The sequence below is a fragment of the Sinohyriopsis cumingii genome, chromosome 4 (genome assembly GCF_028554795.1).
Source record: "Sinohyriopsis cumingii isolate HCF-2022 chromosome 4, ASM2855479v2, whole genome shotgun sequence".
NCBI classification, from domain to species: Eukaryota; Metazoa; Mollusca; class Bivalvia; order Unionida; family Unionidae; genus Sinohyriopsis; species Sinohyriopsis cumingii.
In genome coordinates, this window is record NC_142964.1 from 56,025,649 (window position 1) to 56,040,500 (window position 14,852).

At 36.8% G+C, this 14,852-nt stretch overlaps 1 protein-coding gene across 1 annotated transcript in view; it reads left to right on the top strand.

The window, feature by feature from the left end:
* The window catches only part of LOC149801206 (small ribosomal subunit protein mS35-like), a 41,102-nt gene extending 32,915 nt beyond the window's left edge, over window positions 1-8,187 (top strand). The window contains exons 8-9 of the mRNA XM_089955261.1: window positions 88-207; window positions 7,892-8,187. Coding sequence (XP_089811387.1) covers window positions 88-207; window positions 7,892-8,104 — 333 coding nt within the window. The 3' untranslated portion in view covers window positions 8,105-8,187. The remainder of the gene's footprint in view (window positions 1-87; window positions 208-7,891) is intronic.
* Window positions 8,188-14,852: the final 6,665 nt, after the last annotated feature.

Genomic DNA, 14,852 nt, shown 5'->3' on the forward strand with positions numbered 1-14,852 from the left:
TGATTTTAGGCAAAGAATCTATCGCCTATATGTTTTTTCTGATATACATATAATGATGCTAAGATACATATCATTTTTTTCCCCCAGACTGTGGAGCCATGGGAAAAAGAGAAAACCTTAGATGACATGGAGAAATACTTCTGGGACTTGAATGCATCAAGGAAAAATATCCTTGAGTTACTGAAGCATATTCATACAAAAGAAAAGGTTTGTAGTATTGTTCTGAGGAGCACAGAAATCATAGAGTTTAAAAGAGACATGGATATGATTGCACACCAGTCATGTCGCACACTTATGAATCCATCATAGAAGGAGACTGATTAAATGTGGCAAATTTTCTTTATTGTTACATGTACGTATGTTAGAAAAGTTTTAGAGAAAATTGAAAGGTTAGCATTCGTGATAGGAAAATATATTTTAATATCAGTAATACATTTACCTGTCACTGTTGTGTAGCTTACCCTTTCCACAATGGAAAATCCTCATCCATGCCAGAGGGGCCCCGAGTGGCCGAGTGGTCTAAAGCGCTCTTCGTTACGGATCACTGCCATCTCACCTCTGTCTGCGGCGGTTCGAGTCTAAGATTCAGCCAATGTGGGCATGTGAGAAAGCTTGCCAGTAGCTTCTCGTGGGTCGGTGGTTCTTTCCGGGGTTTTCCGGGTTCTTCCTCCACCATTAATACTGGCCGCCATGTATAGCCTATCGTGCTGAAAAATGGTGTTAAACCCCACAACAACATCATCCATGCCAGATGTTCCATCCTCCTGTTAAAAAGTTCTCAGAACATATACATTAACCCAGTCTGACTCCATGCTAAAGGCCCCTTTGCCAAAGCGTATCATCCTTCTTTTCCAGACTATATTTTGTGAGCAGTGGAAAATTCTTGCTCGAAGAGAAAATATCATCCCCAGCTTTCATCAGGTCAGATATTATGTTTTAGGAAAATTACAGTTTTTAGTGGATCATCAAAATTCACCTGAATACTTTCCATATACATGTTTCCAATTTATGTGTTTACATTTAGTACATGTTTTCATTGTCATTAGTGTTGTTTAAAGCAGTGTGCATTATTAATGTTGAATCTCCTAGTCACATTAGTAGAGATTACACAATGTCACATTAGTAGAGATTACACAATGTCGCATTAGTAGAGATTACACAGTGTCACATTAGTAGAGATTACACATTGTGCTTTGTTAACAGTTTAAATCTCCTTTACACATTAGTAGAGATTACACAGTCACATTAGTAGACATTACACAACGTCACATTAGTAGAGATTACACAATGTCGCATTAGTAGAGATTACACAGTGTCACATTAGTAGAGATTACACATTGTGCTTTGTTAACAGTTTAAATCTCCTTTACACATTAGTAGAGATGACACAGTGTGCATTATTAACAGTTTTCTTTCCTAGTCCAGTAGTGGACAAGGGCTGGCCTAAGGATTTTGGTGACCTGGGCAAACTATGACTTTGGTGTCCCCTCCATAGAGAAAAGAATTCACTTCCATCACGTAGCACCCCTGTCCTAAACACTTTAGTAGAGATTACTCATTGTACATTAGTAACAGTTTAACCTCCTGATGTTTCTTTACTTCTGTTTACATCTCAGTTAGTACAAACATCTTTGAAGTTGTCACTCATGGTTAAGTAGTTCAGATAACAAAGCAGCTAACACAGACTTTCGTTATTATGAAACTTATTCACTTTTTGTGATTAAAGATTTTCTGTTTCATAAATTTTTATTTCATATGTGACAAAATGCTATTCTCCATGGGACACCTACTCCATATGTCTTTCCTGTACAAAATGTACACATATGGACAGATGTCCAAGTTGTTGTTTATGGTCCAACAATATCTGGGACATTGCTTAAAACAGGCTTACTTAGAAAAGGAAGAAGGATGCACAATCCAGTTCTTTTCAGTTAATAATCACAGGGCCTTCCCTGACAATGGATCATTCTGGCTTTAATAGTTCTGCATCCCTTCAAGATAATGATCAGGTTTATGATGTATTGTCTCTCCTGGTAGATTCTTATGAATTTGCCAATAATTACGAAAGGAATGTTCTCCCTCCTGTCTAAGGACTACTTCCCACACGGCATATCAAGTGATAGAAGATGAAAAGAAATAGTCATTAGATAAGGCAATAAATGAAGTTTACTGTCTCCTTCCCCTCCCCCAGATCTTTTCTCTAAGCCCTTGGGATTTGAGGATGCTAAGCTCCTTTCAAGCTTGGAAAGACTTTCGGGGGCTGCATCAGGGTCAGATTTGTTCTTGTTCCCTCACACTAGCATGGTCACAGAGCTCATACAGAGATTTAACAAAGGCAAGAATAAAGGGATGTTAGTCCGTCCTGATGCTCTGAGACCTTTACTGTCCCCTTCCAGTTATAAAGTAATGGAAGTAGAAGCTGCTCACTGCACGTATCCCCCATCTCAAGTTCTTTGACAACTGATCGCTGCACAGCAGAAGGAAAGAATCCTTATTACATCATATGCCCTGCTGTTGGTCCACACTGACTTGGTTAGGACTTATTTTGTACCTAGAGAAATCAGATCATTTCTTCTCAGGATTTTTGTATACATAAGAATGAATTTCTGCACCCATTTGGATTAGGTTCATGTTTCACCAGTCAAGAGATAAAGAATCCTGGATCCCATGAGAACTCCATGGACCAAGACCTCATTGTTTGTCTGAATTCACCTTCTTTTCTGGGGACCTAGAACTCGGTGGTGGATCTGGTATGCCTAGTAAGACTCCATTTATGTCCTCTATAGTTTTTAGTGTTGACTATCAGTGAACCACACAAGGATTCTCTGACGTCAGCATGTCAGTATCAGTTTAAGTAGTGGTACAATTGAGAAAAATTTCTGACTGAAGCTATACAGCATGGCGTTAAACTCCATTTCTGTTTGTACACCAATGAATCAGATGAAGGATGATGCACTTACTTAGAGTCAGACAGAGGATTTCTCCAGGGTCATTGATCCCAGGAAGAAAGTCTCCACAAAAACAATTCTGGAAATGAGAAGTGTGCTCTTCACGCAGAGAGGTTGCATAATCCAAGTTTTCTCTGATCCTTCCCACCCCATTTTTTATCTTTGGACATTTATGTTGGGGTGTGGCATCAGAGCCATTTGCCATCGATAAGTTGGAATTCACAAATACCTTGTGGCACTGGCATAGGGTAGCTACTTACTACCCAGAATGGAAAACTTTAATGCATTTACATCAAAAATATTAAATGCAACTCGTGTAATGTTTATAAAAGAATTTAACGCATACTTTTCTCAGCAAATTTATTTCAAGAACAATGACCATAAACCTGTCAGTATCGCAGCAACCTGGAGAAAGCCAGATTTATGAAGTATTGAGAAGAAGAAAACTACCTGTAGAGGTTTGATGGTTAAGTGGGAATTATGACTTTGCTTCCCTTCAGTGTCAGCCATTTTCATTCAGTATTGCAATCTCCAATAGAGAGGCCCAGTCTCAGTTGCATGTGTGCTGGAGATGATCAGGATAGACTCCATTCAGAATACTTGAATTCTGTTTGACCTCTTTGAATTGGGATAAGGAAGGGTATGAAACTGCTTTCTTTTCCTATTATGGGCAAAGCTGGTATTTCAGCATTCATCATCGGTCCCTCACTGATGGACCTTTTCATTTAGGTGAATAAAAGCCCTTGAAGTAATGGTTATCACTACTTCTTGAGCCTGTCTCAACCATTCGTCCTTGGAGGACATTATGAAGGTGTATTTTGGCATTCACAGATGACTTTTTTATCTTCCTTTTATTATTATTTATCCATAGGTGCCAACCCTCACAAATTTGGCATGAATTTCAGGACTTTTTTAGCGATTCATGGATTCATGCTGCAAGCCAAAAATTCACGAATCCTCCAATTCTCAATTATTTTAAATCTTTAATAAAATAACCGATTTTCCGTTAAGAGCTAGTCATGATATTGGCAGTTGCCAAAACGGTCCAGTACTGCTGGTCGCAATATTAGTAGCACTACAGCTGATTAGTACAGTTGGCCCGGTAGCAAGCATTTTAGCCTATCTTAATCTATATGTATAACAGTAGTTTTACAAATGCTTTTGAGAGAAACTGGGGCCTAACTGGAATTTTGCTCCGCGCATGCGTCACCAACACTGATTTGAGTTACCGTTCAGCATCGCATGTAAGATCTTGAAAATGTCTTCAGCACCAAGGAAAAAGAAATGTATTGCTCAAAAAGTGAAGTTTAATTTGGAATATATCAAAACTTGGCTGTGCATTCTGTCATTAAACATTGATTTACATCATGCTTTTTACACACAGTGTGCCACAAATTGTAGTATTGGGCATGGTCGCAGGGACGATGTGATGAAGCACATTGGTTGCAAAAAACACGGTAGAAGTTGGGAAAATTAAGAATTCACAGATTTTAGCTCTGGAATATTTTAAGCCATCGGCAGAAGACCTGCAAGTTACCAACGCTGAAGCATTATTTGTTTTCTTGTTGAACACAATCTACCTTTATCAGCTGGAGACCATGCTAAACATTTGTTCCGACAAATGTTCCTGCATTCGAAAATCGCTTCCAAACTTTCCTGTGGAAGAACCAAAAGTGCTGCAGCTCCTGTGCATTCCTCACAACAACAGTGACAGCCAAAGAGTATTTTCTCTAGTGAGGAAAAATAAGACAGACTTTAGGGCTTCTTTAGATGCAAAAATTTTATTCACCAAGATCAACCAGCAAACAATTAGTTAGAAAACAAATTTATGATCAAGCAGTTGAGGAAGTCTGCCACAGTATCATGTCTTGATAAATAAACAAAAGAAAAAGTGGAAGTTTATGAATACCATAATAAAAAGAAATGCAGATATATTTCTGCATATACGTAGTGTTTTAGTTTTATATTGCGATCTTGATATAGTGTAGTATTGACAGTCAGAGTGGATGGAGTTATTGTCATGGTATTTTTCACTAATTCGTGTCCAAATTCACTACTTTTTATTCCTTTTTTCACTAATTGCGAGCCTGGAAGGTTGGCAGTTATGTTTATCAAATGAGAGCCAAGGTATTTTTTTCTCAGGGGTCCAATAGTTGCGGCAAAAATAATGATCCAGGCTGGAGTAGTCACTTGTATTTATGGTAAGTAATTTTGTTCCAGTTGATGTCATCATCCTCCCTTCTGACTGACAAATTCAGCTACAAAAGGTGATAGGTAAATGTATTACTGAATAATTTTTTTAAATTTTGGTGGCAGGATAAAACTAATTTTAATTATGTATATTTACCTGTGTGGGCCTATGTTGTGGAGTCTGACTGGGTTAATATTGTGGGCCTATGTTGTGGAGTCTGACTGGGTTAATATACATGTACTAACAACTTTCTAGAATAGGAGGATAGTACATCTGGCATGAAGGACATTTTCTTCCATTGCAGAAAGTGTAAACTACACAATAATGACATATAAGTGTTACATAAGTAGAATTACTTTACACCCGCACACACACACATACACAAGAAGAAGATAATATTATTATTACATATCTAGAATGGCAAAAATTCTGGGGAAACTTCTTAGTGTTATTAGAAGGGTTACAGTAAGTAATGAATAGTAAGGTTTGTTTAGAATTTTGTCAAAACTAGAACATTTAAAAGGTAAATTAAGAACTGCCACAAAGAGCACCATGATTTCTTTTAATCATTAAAGTACTAAAAGGTAGGGTAAGCTTGTATTTACTTCTTTATTTTTTTTACATACACAGGTTATCACATTTATAGACAGACAGCAGAGTGTGCATCAACACGCATCTAATTACTTTTTCATGAGGGGCCCCGAGTGGGCTAAATCGCTCTCCGTCACAGATCACTGCCATCTCACCTCTGTCTGCGTGGGTTCGAGTCTCGGGCTCAGCAAATGTGGATATGTGAGAAAGCTTGCCGGTAGCTTCTCGTGGGTCGGTGGTTCTTTCCGGGGTTTTCCCGGTTCTTCCTCCACCATTAATACTGGCCACCATGTATAGCCTATCTTGTGCTGAAAAATGGCGTTAAACCCGATAACAACAACAATAACAACAACAACTTTTTCATGATTCTATGCATCACTTGCCACATGCATCCAATTAGTACACAGTCGTTACTTATTCATGATTCTGTGCAGTATTTTTCTTAGATTGAGAAGGGAAATGCATTTGATGTTTCTTATATTAATGTGAAATATTTTGATGCAACTCAAGAATAAGATATTCATGTTTTTAAATCGGTTCCTTGTGGAATCTGGTGCAGACTACTCTACAACATAGATGTTAAAAATGCATAATATAGTCAATGATGTTTACTGTCCCTTTCTAAATTTGAATTATATGAGGACATATCTGGGTCAATACTGTTAATTGACACTACCTATTTATGTATTATATGATGGCATATCTGGGTCAATACTGTTAATTGACACTACCTATTTATGTATTATATGATGGCAGATCTGGGTCTATACAGTTAATTGACACTACCTATTTATGTATTATATGATGGCAGATCTGGGTCAATCTGTTCATTGATACTATATACTTATGCATTATATGATGGCAGATCTGGGTCGATACTGTTCATTGATACTATATACTTATGCATTATATGATGGCATATCTAGGTCGATACTGTTCATTGATACTATATACTTATGCATTATATGATGGCATATCTAGGTCGATACTGTTCATTGATACTATATATTTATGTACGATACTGTTCATTGATACTATATACTTATGCATTATATGATGGCATATCTAGGTCGATACTGTTCATTGATACTATATACTTATGCATTATATGATGGCAGATCTGGGTCGATACTGTTCATTGATACTATATACTTATGCCTTATATGATGGCAGATCTGGGTCGATACTGTTCATTGATACTATATACTTATGCATTATATGATGGCATATCTAGGTCGATACTGTTCATTGCTATTATATACTTATGCATTATATGATGGCATATCTAGGTCGATACTGTTCATTGATACTATATACTTATGCATTACATGATGGCATATCTAGGTCGATACTGTTCATTGATACTATATACTTATGCATTACATGATGGCATATCTAGGTCGATACTGTTCATTGATACTATATACTTATGCATTATATGATGGCATATCTAGGTCGATACTGTTCATTGATACTATATACTTATGTATTATATGATGGCATATCTAGGTCGATACTGTTCATTGATACTATATACTTATGCATTATATGATTGCATATCTAGGTCGATACTGTTCATTGATACTATATACTTATGTATTATATGATGGCATATCTAGGTCGATACTGTTCATTGATACTATATACTTATGTATTATATGATGGCATATCTAGGTCGATACTGTTCATTGATACTATATACTTATGCCTTATATGATGGCATATCTAGGTCAGTACTGTTCATTGATACTATATACTTATGCATTATATGATGACAGATCTGGATCATTGCTGTTCATTTATCTTGTCTGTTTGGTCTTTATGTGATGGCAGATCTGGGTCACTGCTGACTGTTAGATTTTTATGTGATGGCATATCTGGGTCACTGCTGACTGTTAGACTTTTATGTGATAGCAGATCTGGGTCAATGTTGTTCATTGAAGTTGTCTGTTTAGTCTTTGTGAGATGGCAGATCTGGGTCAGTGCTGTTCATTGAAGTTGTCTGTTTAGTCTTTGTGAGATGGCAGATCTGGGTCAGTGCCGTTCATTGAAGTTGTCTGTTTAGTCTTTGTGAGATGGCAGGTCTGGGTCAGTACTGTTCATAGTCGGATGCATATTGTACATGTGAAAGTAAGGTAACAGTCCGTTGCTTCAATTTCAGGACCTGAAACTCACACCAAATGTCAAGGCTTTACCATATATGCCTGAAAATCCAAGCGAAGAGAACCTCCTGGCCTTGAAAGAAGTACAAAGTTACAAAGAGGCTGTGACTGATCTGTTCAATGAAGATGAAACCAAGGAAAATTTAAAGAAATATGAAGAAGCTGTCAGAACTCTGTTAAATATCCCAACAAAAATGATGTTACCATCATAGAGACAATAGAAATATTAATTCAGAAGACTTTACATGCAACTGACACATGATTTATATAAAAACAATAAATTCATTTCTATAGATTTGTTTGTTTGGACTTCTGAGTTTTGGCCACACCAGGCAATGTTTTAGTTGTATTTTTCATTGTATTGCCTGTTGGTTCCTTTGAGACATTAAGATTTGCCCCTTTGGATGCAACTGATCCAGGACTAACCCTGTTGTCATCAAACCATTAAGATTTGCACCTTAGGATGTGACTGGTCCAGGACTAACCTTGTTGTCATCAGCCCATTAAGATTTGCACCTTAGTATGTGACTGGTCCAGGACTAACCCTGTTGTCATCAGCCCATTAAAATTTGCACCTTAGTATGTGACTGGTCCAGGACTAACCCTGTTGTCATCAACCCATTAAGATTTGCACCTTAGGATGTGACTGGTCCAGGACTAACCCTGTTGTCATCAGCCCATTAAGATTTGCACCTTAGTATGTGACTGGTACAGGACTAACCCTGTTGTCATCAACCCATTAAAATTTGCACCTTAAGATGTGACTGGTACAGGACTAACCCGGTTGTCATCAACCCATTAAGATTTGCACCTTAGGATGTGACTGGTCCAGGACTAACCCTGTTGTCATCAGCCCATTAAAATTTGCACCTTAAGATGCAACTGGTCCAGGACTAACCCTTTTGTCATCAACCCATCATATGCATACCAAAAGTTCACACCAAACTCGGTGGAAAGGTACATTGTACAATTTGTAGTATTTTGTTGTATGTATTAAAAACAATAAGTTAAAGGGACAAATATGACCTGTCATGCAGTACTTCCACAACTAAGTGGAACTGAAACAGCAGTTTTAATATCATCATGATACATTTTAGGCATGTTTATAATACCAAATACATTTCTAACCCCCCAGATTTTTTCTGACTTGCCATCAGTGTATATGTTCCGCATTTTGAGAATTTGGATGATCATGGTGCACAGAATGGGGATTGACAAATAATGGGAATCATTCATGCCTAATTTAATAATATCGACATCTTAGGATTTGAGAGATGCAGAACTACTGTATATACTCAAGTTTAAGTCGTGATTAATTCAAAACTGATAAAGGGGCCAACTTAATAAGTCAAATTTGCTTAAAATCTTAGATTTATAAACTAAATATACACAGATTTAACAAAAAACTGATAAAGGGGCCAACTTAATAAGTCAAATTTGCTTAAAATCTTAGATTTATAAACTAAATATACACAGATTTAACAAAAAACTGATAAAGGGGCCAACTTAATAAGTCAAATTTGCTTAAAATCTTAGATTTATAAACTAAACATGCACAGATTTAACAAAAAACTGATAAAGGGGCCAACTTAATAAGTCAAATTTGCTTAAAATCTTAGATTTATAAGCTAGACATGCACAGATTTAACAAAAAACTGATAAAGGGGCCAACTTAATAAGTCAAATTTGCTTGAAATCTTAGATTTATAAGCTAGACATGCACAGATTTAACAAAAAACTGCCATTTTTTACACAAAGTGATTTTAGATGAGAGTAACTAATGTGCTATTACTTGTTCAATCAGAGTCAAATACTGGGAACAAAAACACATTGAGTATGCAGTATGTGATGAACAGAAGGCGCTAGCTATCTATATAAGTAACATCAGTTAAAGCTACCTACTTTCCAGTCGGATTTCAAGCAAAATTTCTCAGTGAGTTATAAAATGGTCATGGAAAAAAGTCACCATTATTGTATAATTGAAGTCGCCTATGTGGTTTGATTGATGCATGAGTATATTGTGACATATTGCAACTAATTGCTATGCAATTTGAAGAAGAAAAAAAAATTGTAACACTTAAATGCTGTTTATTCTTTATTTTAAATCCGTATATATAATTCTAATACCTTCTCTGCAGACAGTGCAGGTCATTTTGTTTGGTGTAACATAAGACTTCTTTCTGTCTTAAATAAATATTAACTCATAAACTCCATACTTTTATCATAGCATAATTGAAATTGTAATTATTTGTTATGTTATTTTGTTTGCATCATTAAAATCAGAAATCTTAATTGAGCGTAGTAATACATGTTTGTGGTTTTTCTTTACGTAGCTATTTATAGCACTTGGGATGTCCAGCTTGATCGCAAAAAGGTCATCATAATACCAGTCCTTCAACCAATGTAAGCCAAATTTTTTCAATTATTTTTTGTTTGTTTGTTAGAATGTTGTTTTTCTTTAATGCTTACTTCATGTATGCCTTAACTGGCGGTGTTTATCTTATGCTGTACATGTGACTCTATTTATAGAAGTGGAAAAGTAGTTCTCCTTACAGTTCATACAGAAATGAACGCAATGCGTTTTGATCACGTGGTAACATTCTGACCAATGGAAATGTTACTTTCCTGTACCTGCTACTGGCATTGCAATTATGAAAGAGTGAAAATAACAAGCTTTGAAAAATATAACAAATAATTTATTTCCCTGGAAAAATACTGTAAAAATGAAAAAATATGAGAACTTAACGGTTTCCAGAATCAGATCCAAAAATAATACAAGAATAATCCACAATATAAAATTTTTGAAGTCCTAATATTGAAATGTTCTAATGATTCCAATTTTGAGTCCCAACGAAGAATCCAAGATGGAAGGTGATGACGTATGCTGTAGCCTGCTCTGTGTTGAAGTCTACAGTTCTTTGTACAAACACAATAATTTATCCTTCGGTTTTGTAAATCCAAATAAAATTTTCAAGAAATGTCCTTGTACAAGAATTCTGTATGAATACAATAATATTTCCAGAGAAACGAATTAATCTTTTAAAGTACAAAAAAAATCCTGAAGAAAAATTAACATATAACTCAAAAACTCCAAAATTTCAATACTTCAATACTGGTCACAACAGAAGAAAACAACTTGACATCAAGTGTTTAAAAGTCTGGACTCTCATATCTGTCTCTCTCTCTCTCTCTAAACATCACTATTAATACTAAATATTTTGCTATTTCAGAAATAGAGGATGTTGTATTCATGTTTACATGTAAAAGTCACATAGCTCCTGTATGTCCTTGATAAGAACCAATTATTTCACTCCTAGAAAAAAGTTGTTTACTTGACCCTCAATCAAGGCCAGGAACTAAGACAAAAATAGAAACAATTGTTTCGATGATTAGGTATCTAAGGAAAACTCTGGGTCAAACTGAATTTTCTGGAAAATATCATATTCCTAGTAAACAAAATTACATTACATTGACATGTAAAGAAAATAAAAAGACTCCCAAACCCACAAACAATCAAATCAAATCAAACACAACTTAAATTTAAATTAAATCATATATGTAACATAGCACAGGAGAGAAATCCCAGACAGAATGGGAACTAGATTCAAGAACTACAGGGGCCCCGAGTGGCCGAGTGGTATAAAGCGCTCACTGTTCCGGATCACTGCCATCTCACCTCTGTCTGCGCAGGTTCGAGTCCAAGGCTCGGTTAGCATGAGTATGTGGGAAAGCCTGCCAGTAGCTTCTCGTGGGTCGGTGGTTCTTCCCTGGGTTTTCCAGGGTTCTCCCTCCACCAGTTATACTGGCCGCCATGTATAGCCTATCTTGTGATGAAAAATGGCGTTAAACCCTAGAACAACAACAACAAGAACTACACTTATTTGGCACAGAACATATATAATACCTGGTCCATGGTCTTTACCTGCCCATACTGTGTATGCATAGAGAATTTGCAGCTATTAGGGTGAAAAAGGCAAAAGCCAAACCAACCTTACAGTTATTTATATTGTGTGTATGTTTTTGATATCGTCTGTTGAGAATTTTTTACATCATGTAGATAGTTGTATGATGCCATTTTTCCTTAAATGAGACATCTTCTCCCCACCATATGTTTGAAAACAGCAAAGTGTGCTAATCAGTGGCGTCGCTAGCGGGGTGCGGGCCGCACCGGGTGACACCATCTCAGAGGGGTGACACCAAAATGAAAAATTGCAAATTTTACAGAGCACACACTGCTCGGTCTAGTCGGATTTCATAAGCGGATAACCGATCATAGTCAAATACATGACTAGCAGGCACATCAGTGGCGTCGCTAGGGGGGTGCGGGGGGTGCAGACCGCACCGGGTGACACCATCAAAGAGGGGTGACACCAAAATAAAAAATTGCAAATTTTACAGAGCACACACTGCTCGGTCTAGTCGGATTTCATAAGCGGATAACCGATCATAGTCAAATACATGACTAGCAGGCACATCAGTGGCGTCGCTAGGGGGATGCGGGGGGTGCGGACTGCACCGGGTGACACCATCAGAGGGGGTGGCACCAAAAAACATTACTAAGGATTCTGTATGGTCTGTTACGGAAGGAGAACCATGGGGTGACACCATGAGCTACCGCACTGGGTGACACCAACCCGAGTGACGCCACTGGTGCTAATGCCGTTCAAGTTTCCCTCTTTTTGATCACAGTCGTGGAGGCACATGTTTTCTCCAAAGCTAAAATAATCAATTGGGAGAAATCATGATATGAGAAAATAGTATACTGGTCAGCAAAAACTATTAGATTTAGCTAGTGAGGAATTATATAAGGAACTTGGGCCTCTTATGGAACTGGTAATGTTCCAACACCTACCTTTCAATTACTTGCCTTTCATGCCACCCTTTCAGTGCTATCCAACACTCATCTTTTTAATTACTGTCTAACACTTAGTTTGTAATATATACTATCCAACAACACTTTCGGATATACTGTCCAACGAAAATCCTTGGGGTGTTTATATATGCACAGTACTTACATACAATAACAGTTACACACAAGATTAAGGTAGGCAGTGTTTATAGACACTATATCCACAAACACAAGAAGGGGTAAGGATTGTTAAGTTTTAGAGTGGTTGTGAATATATACATACATGCATACATACATACACGTATACATGCATACATAAACATGCAACAGATCTATTGGCAATACATTTGAGTAGTATGTATCTTTTCAAGAGGTGCACCTGAAAAGAGCCATTGGGGCTGTTAGCCAAAGATGGTTAACACATACCACACCATTTCATCTCCGCAAACTTCTCACAGTCTGTCCGTAGACTAAGACGTGTTTCAGGCATACTTGCTTCTCCACGTAGATTCTTCTCTTCCATATAATTGTAATCCTAGTAATGGGCCACATTACCTTGACATAAACCACCACGATGGTTCATGGTTTATCCACAGCTTGACGGTTTGTTTTGAGAATATGTGACGCAATGGGCCTCGATATATATAGCCTAGAGCCTAATTTAAACATATGAGAATGATCCACCAATCCGAATGCATGCAACATTATTCAGTCATGCGTATTGTCTTCCTTCCAATAAGGAGACAGCGGACGCAGAACATCATTTTCGATATATATATATATATATATATATATATATATATATATATATATATATATATATATATATATATACTTGCTGAAGAATTTGAGTATAATAACTATGGCTAATAACAGAATGACGATGTTTTGTTTACACCTGCCATGGATACATCGCATACTCAGAGTGACAGTACTACTACTACTACTGCAGTTACAAGTATTCTGCCAGAGGAAGCTGACTTCAATTTGGCTTTGTGCGTTTTCTGTCGTCTCCGCATGAACTTTTCCCACCCTCACTTCCTTTTTCATCATTACCAGTGTATTATGATTTAAGAAGGATACAAAATGACGAGTCAGAGTTTTTGCGATATCAGAAATAAAAGGAAAAAAATGTTCATTCAACAACAATAACAAGAGTAAAACATAAAGGATGAAGTAGAAAACTTTGAACAGTAAACAGTAGGAGGAGAGTGGAAACAAAACTGTGAGTCTGTTACAAGACATTTTAGCCGAGTTAAACATCTGAAAGAAATGTATCAGACTTCCTTGGTTCAACCCAAGGGAAAGAGACCATCACGATCCAAAATACATAAAACTTGCATGACTACATCGACGTTCATCACCAATGAGACGCCATCAGCAGCATCGGTAATTTCTGCTAATGCAACCATGTCAGCAGGGGTAGGAAGGACTTGGCCATGGAAACGTTCAATGATAATTTCTACTGTTGAGGACAAGTCAGTTTAAAAAAAATAAAATTATTATCCATTTAGAAAAAATCCAACGGTTATTTTCAGGGCCACCTAAATATATTAGAAAAGATAAATTATTCAATGATTGATAAAGCAAAAATTGTTCATTATAACATGCGTGAGTTGTGAAAATCGTATTGGTACTAAAGAAAAGATTAAAGACAAAGATTCGCTTAGTCCTTTTTGAATTTCTCTTCTGAACCAATGCAATTGTCAAGCACACCAAAGAGGTCAATATTTTTCTTCCTTACGTTCTTTTACTCTCTTTCTATTTCGAATTTCTTTACAGACACGTGTTATTTTAGTTCAGTTACTTCTACTTGTCTAGCCTTGATTATATTTATTTTTACTGGTATAGGTTCTTCTGTTTCTCTTGAATGCTTATTTCTATCCTTGTTCTCGTTTATTCTTTGGACTCTCTTAAGACCTATGCCTTTTTTGTTGACATTGATAACAGGCATGTTTACTTTTGCGTATCATCTTTTTTTCTCCGTTTTAGCGGTTCCTTTTTCTTTGACGCTGTGAATATTCCAGAGCCCAATGTCCTGTCGTTACAGACACAGCATCTATCTTTTACCTTGGCGAGCGAAGGCGTCTAACAGTTGCTAGTCTTAGCTT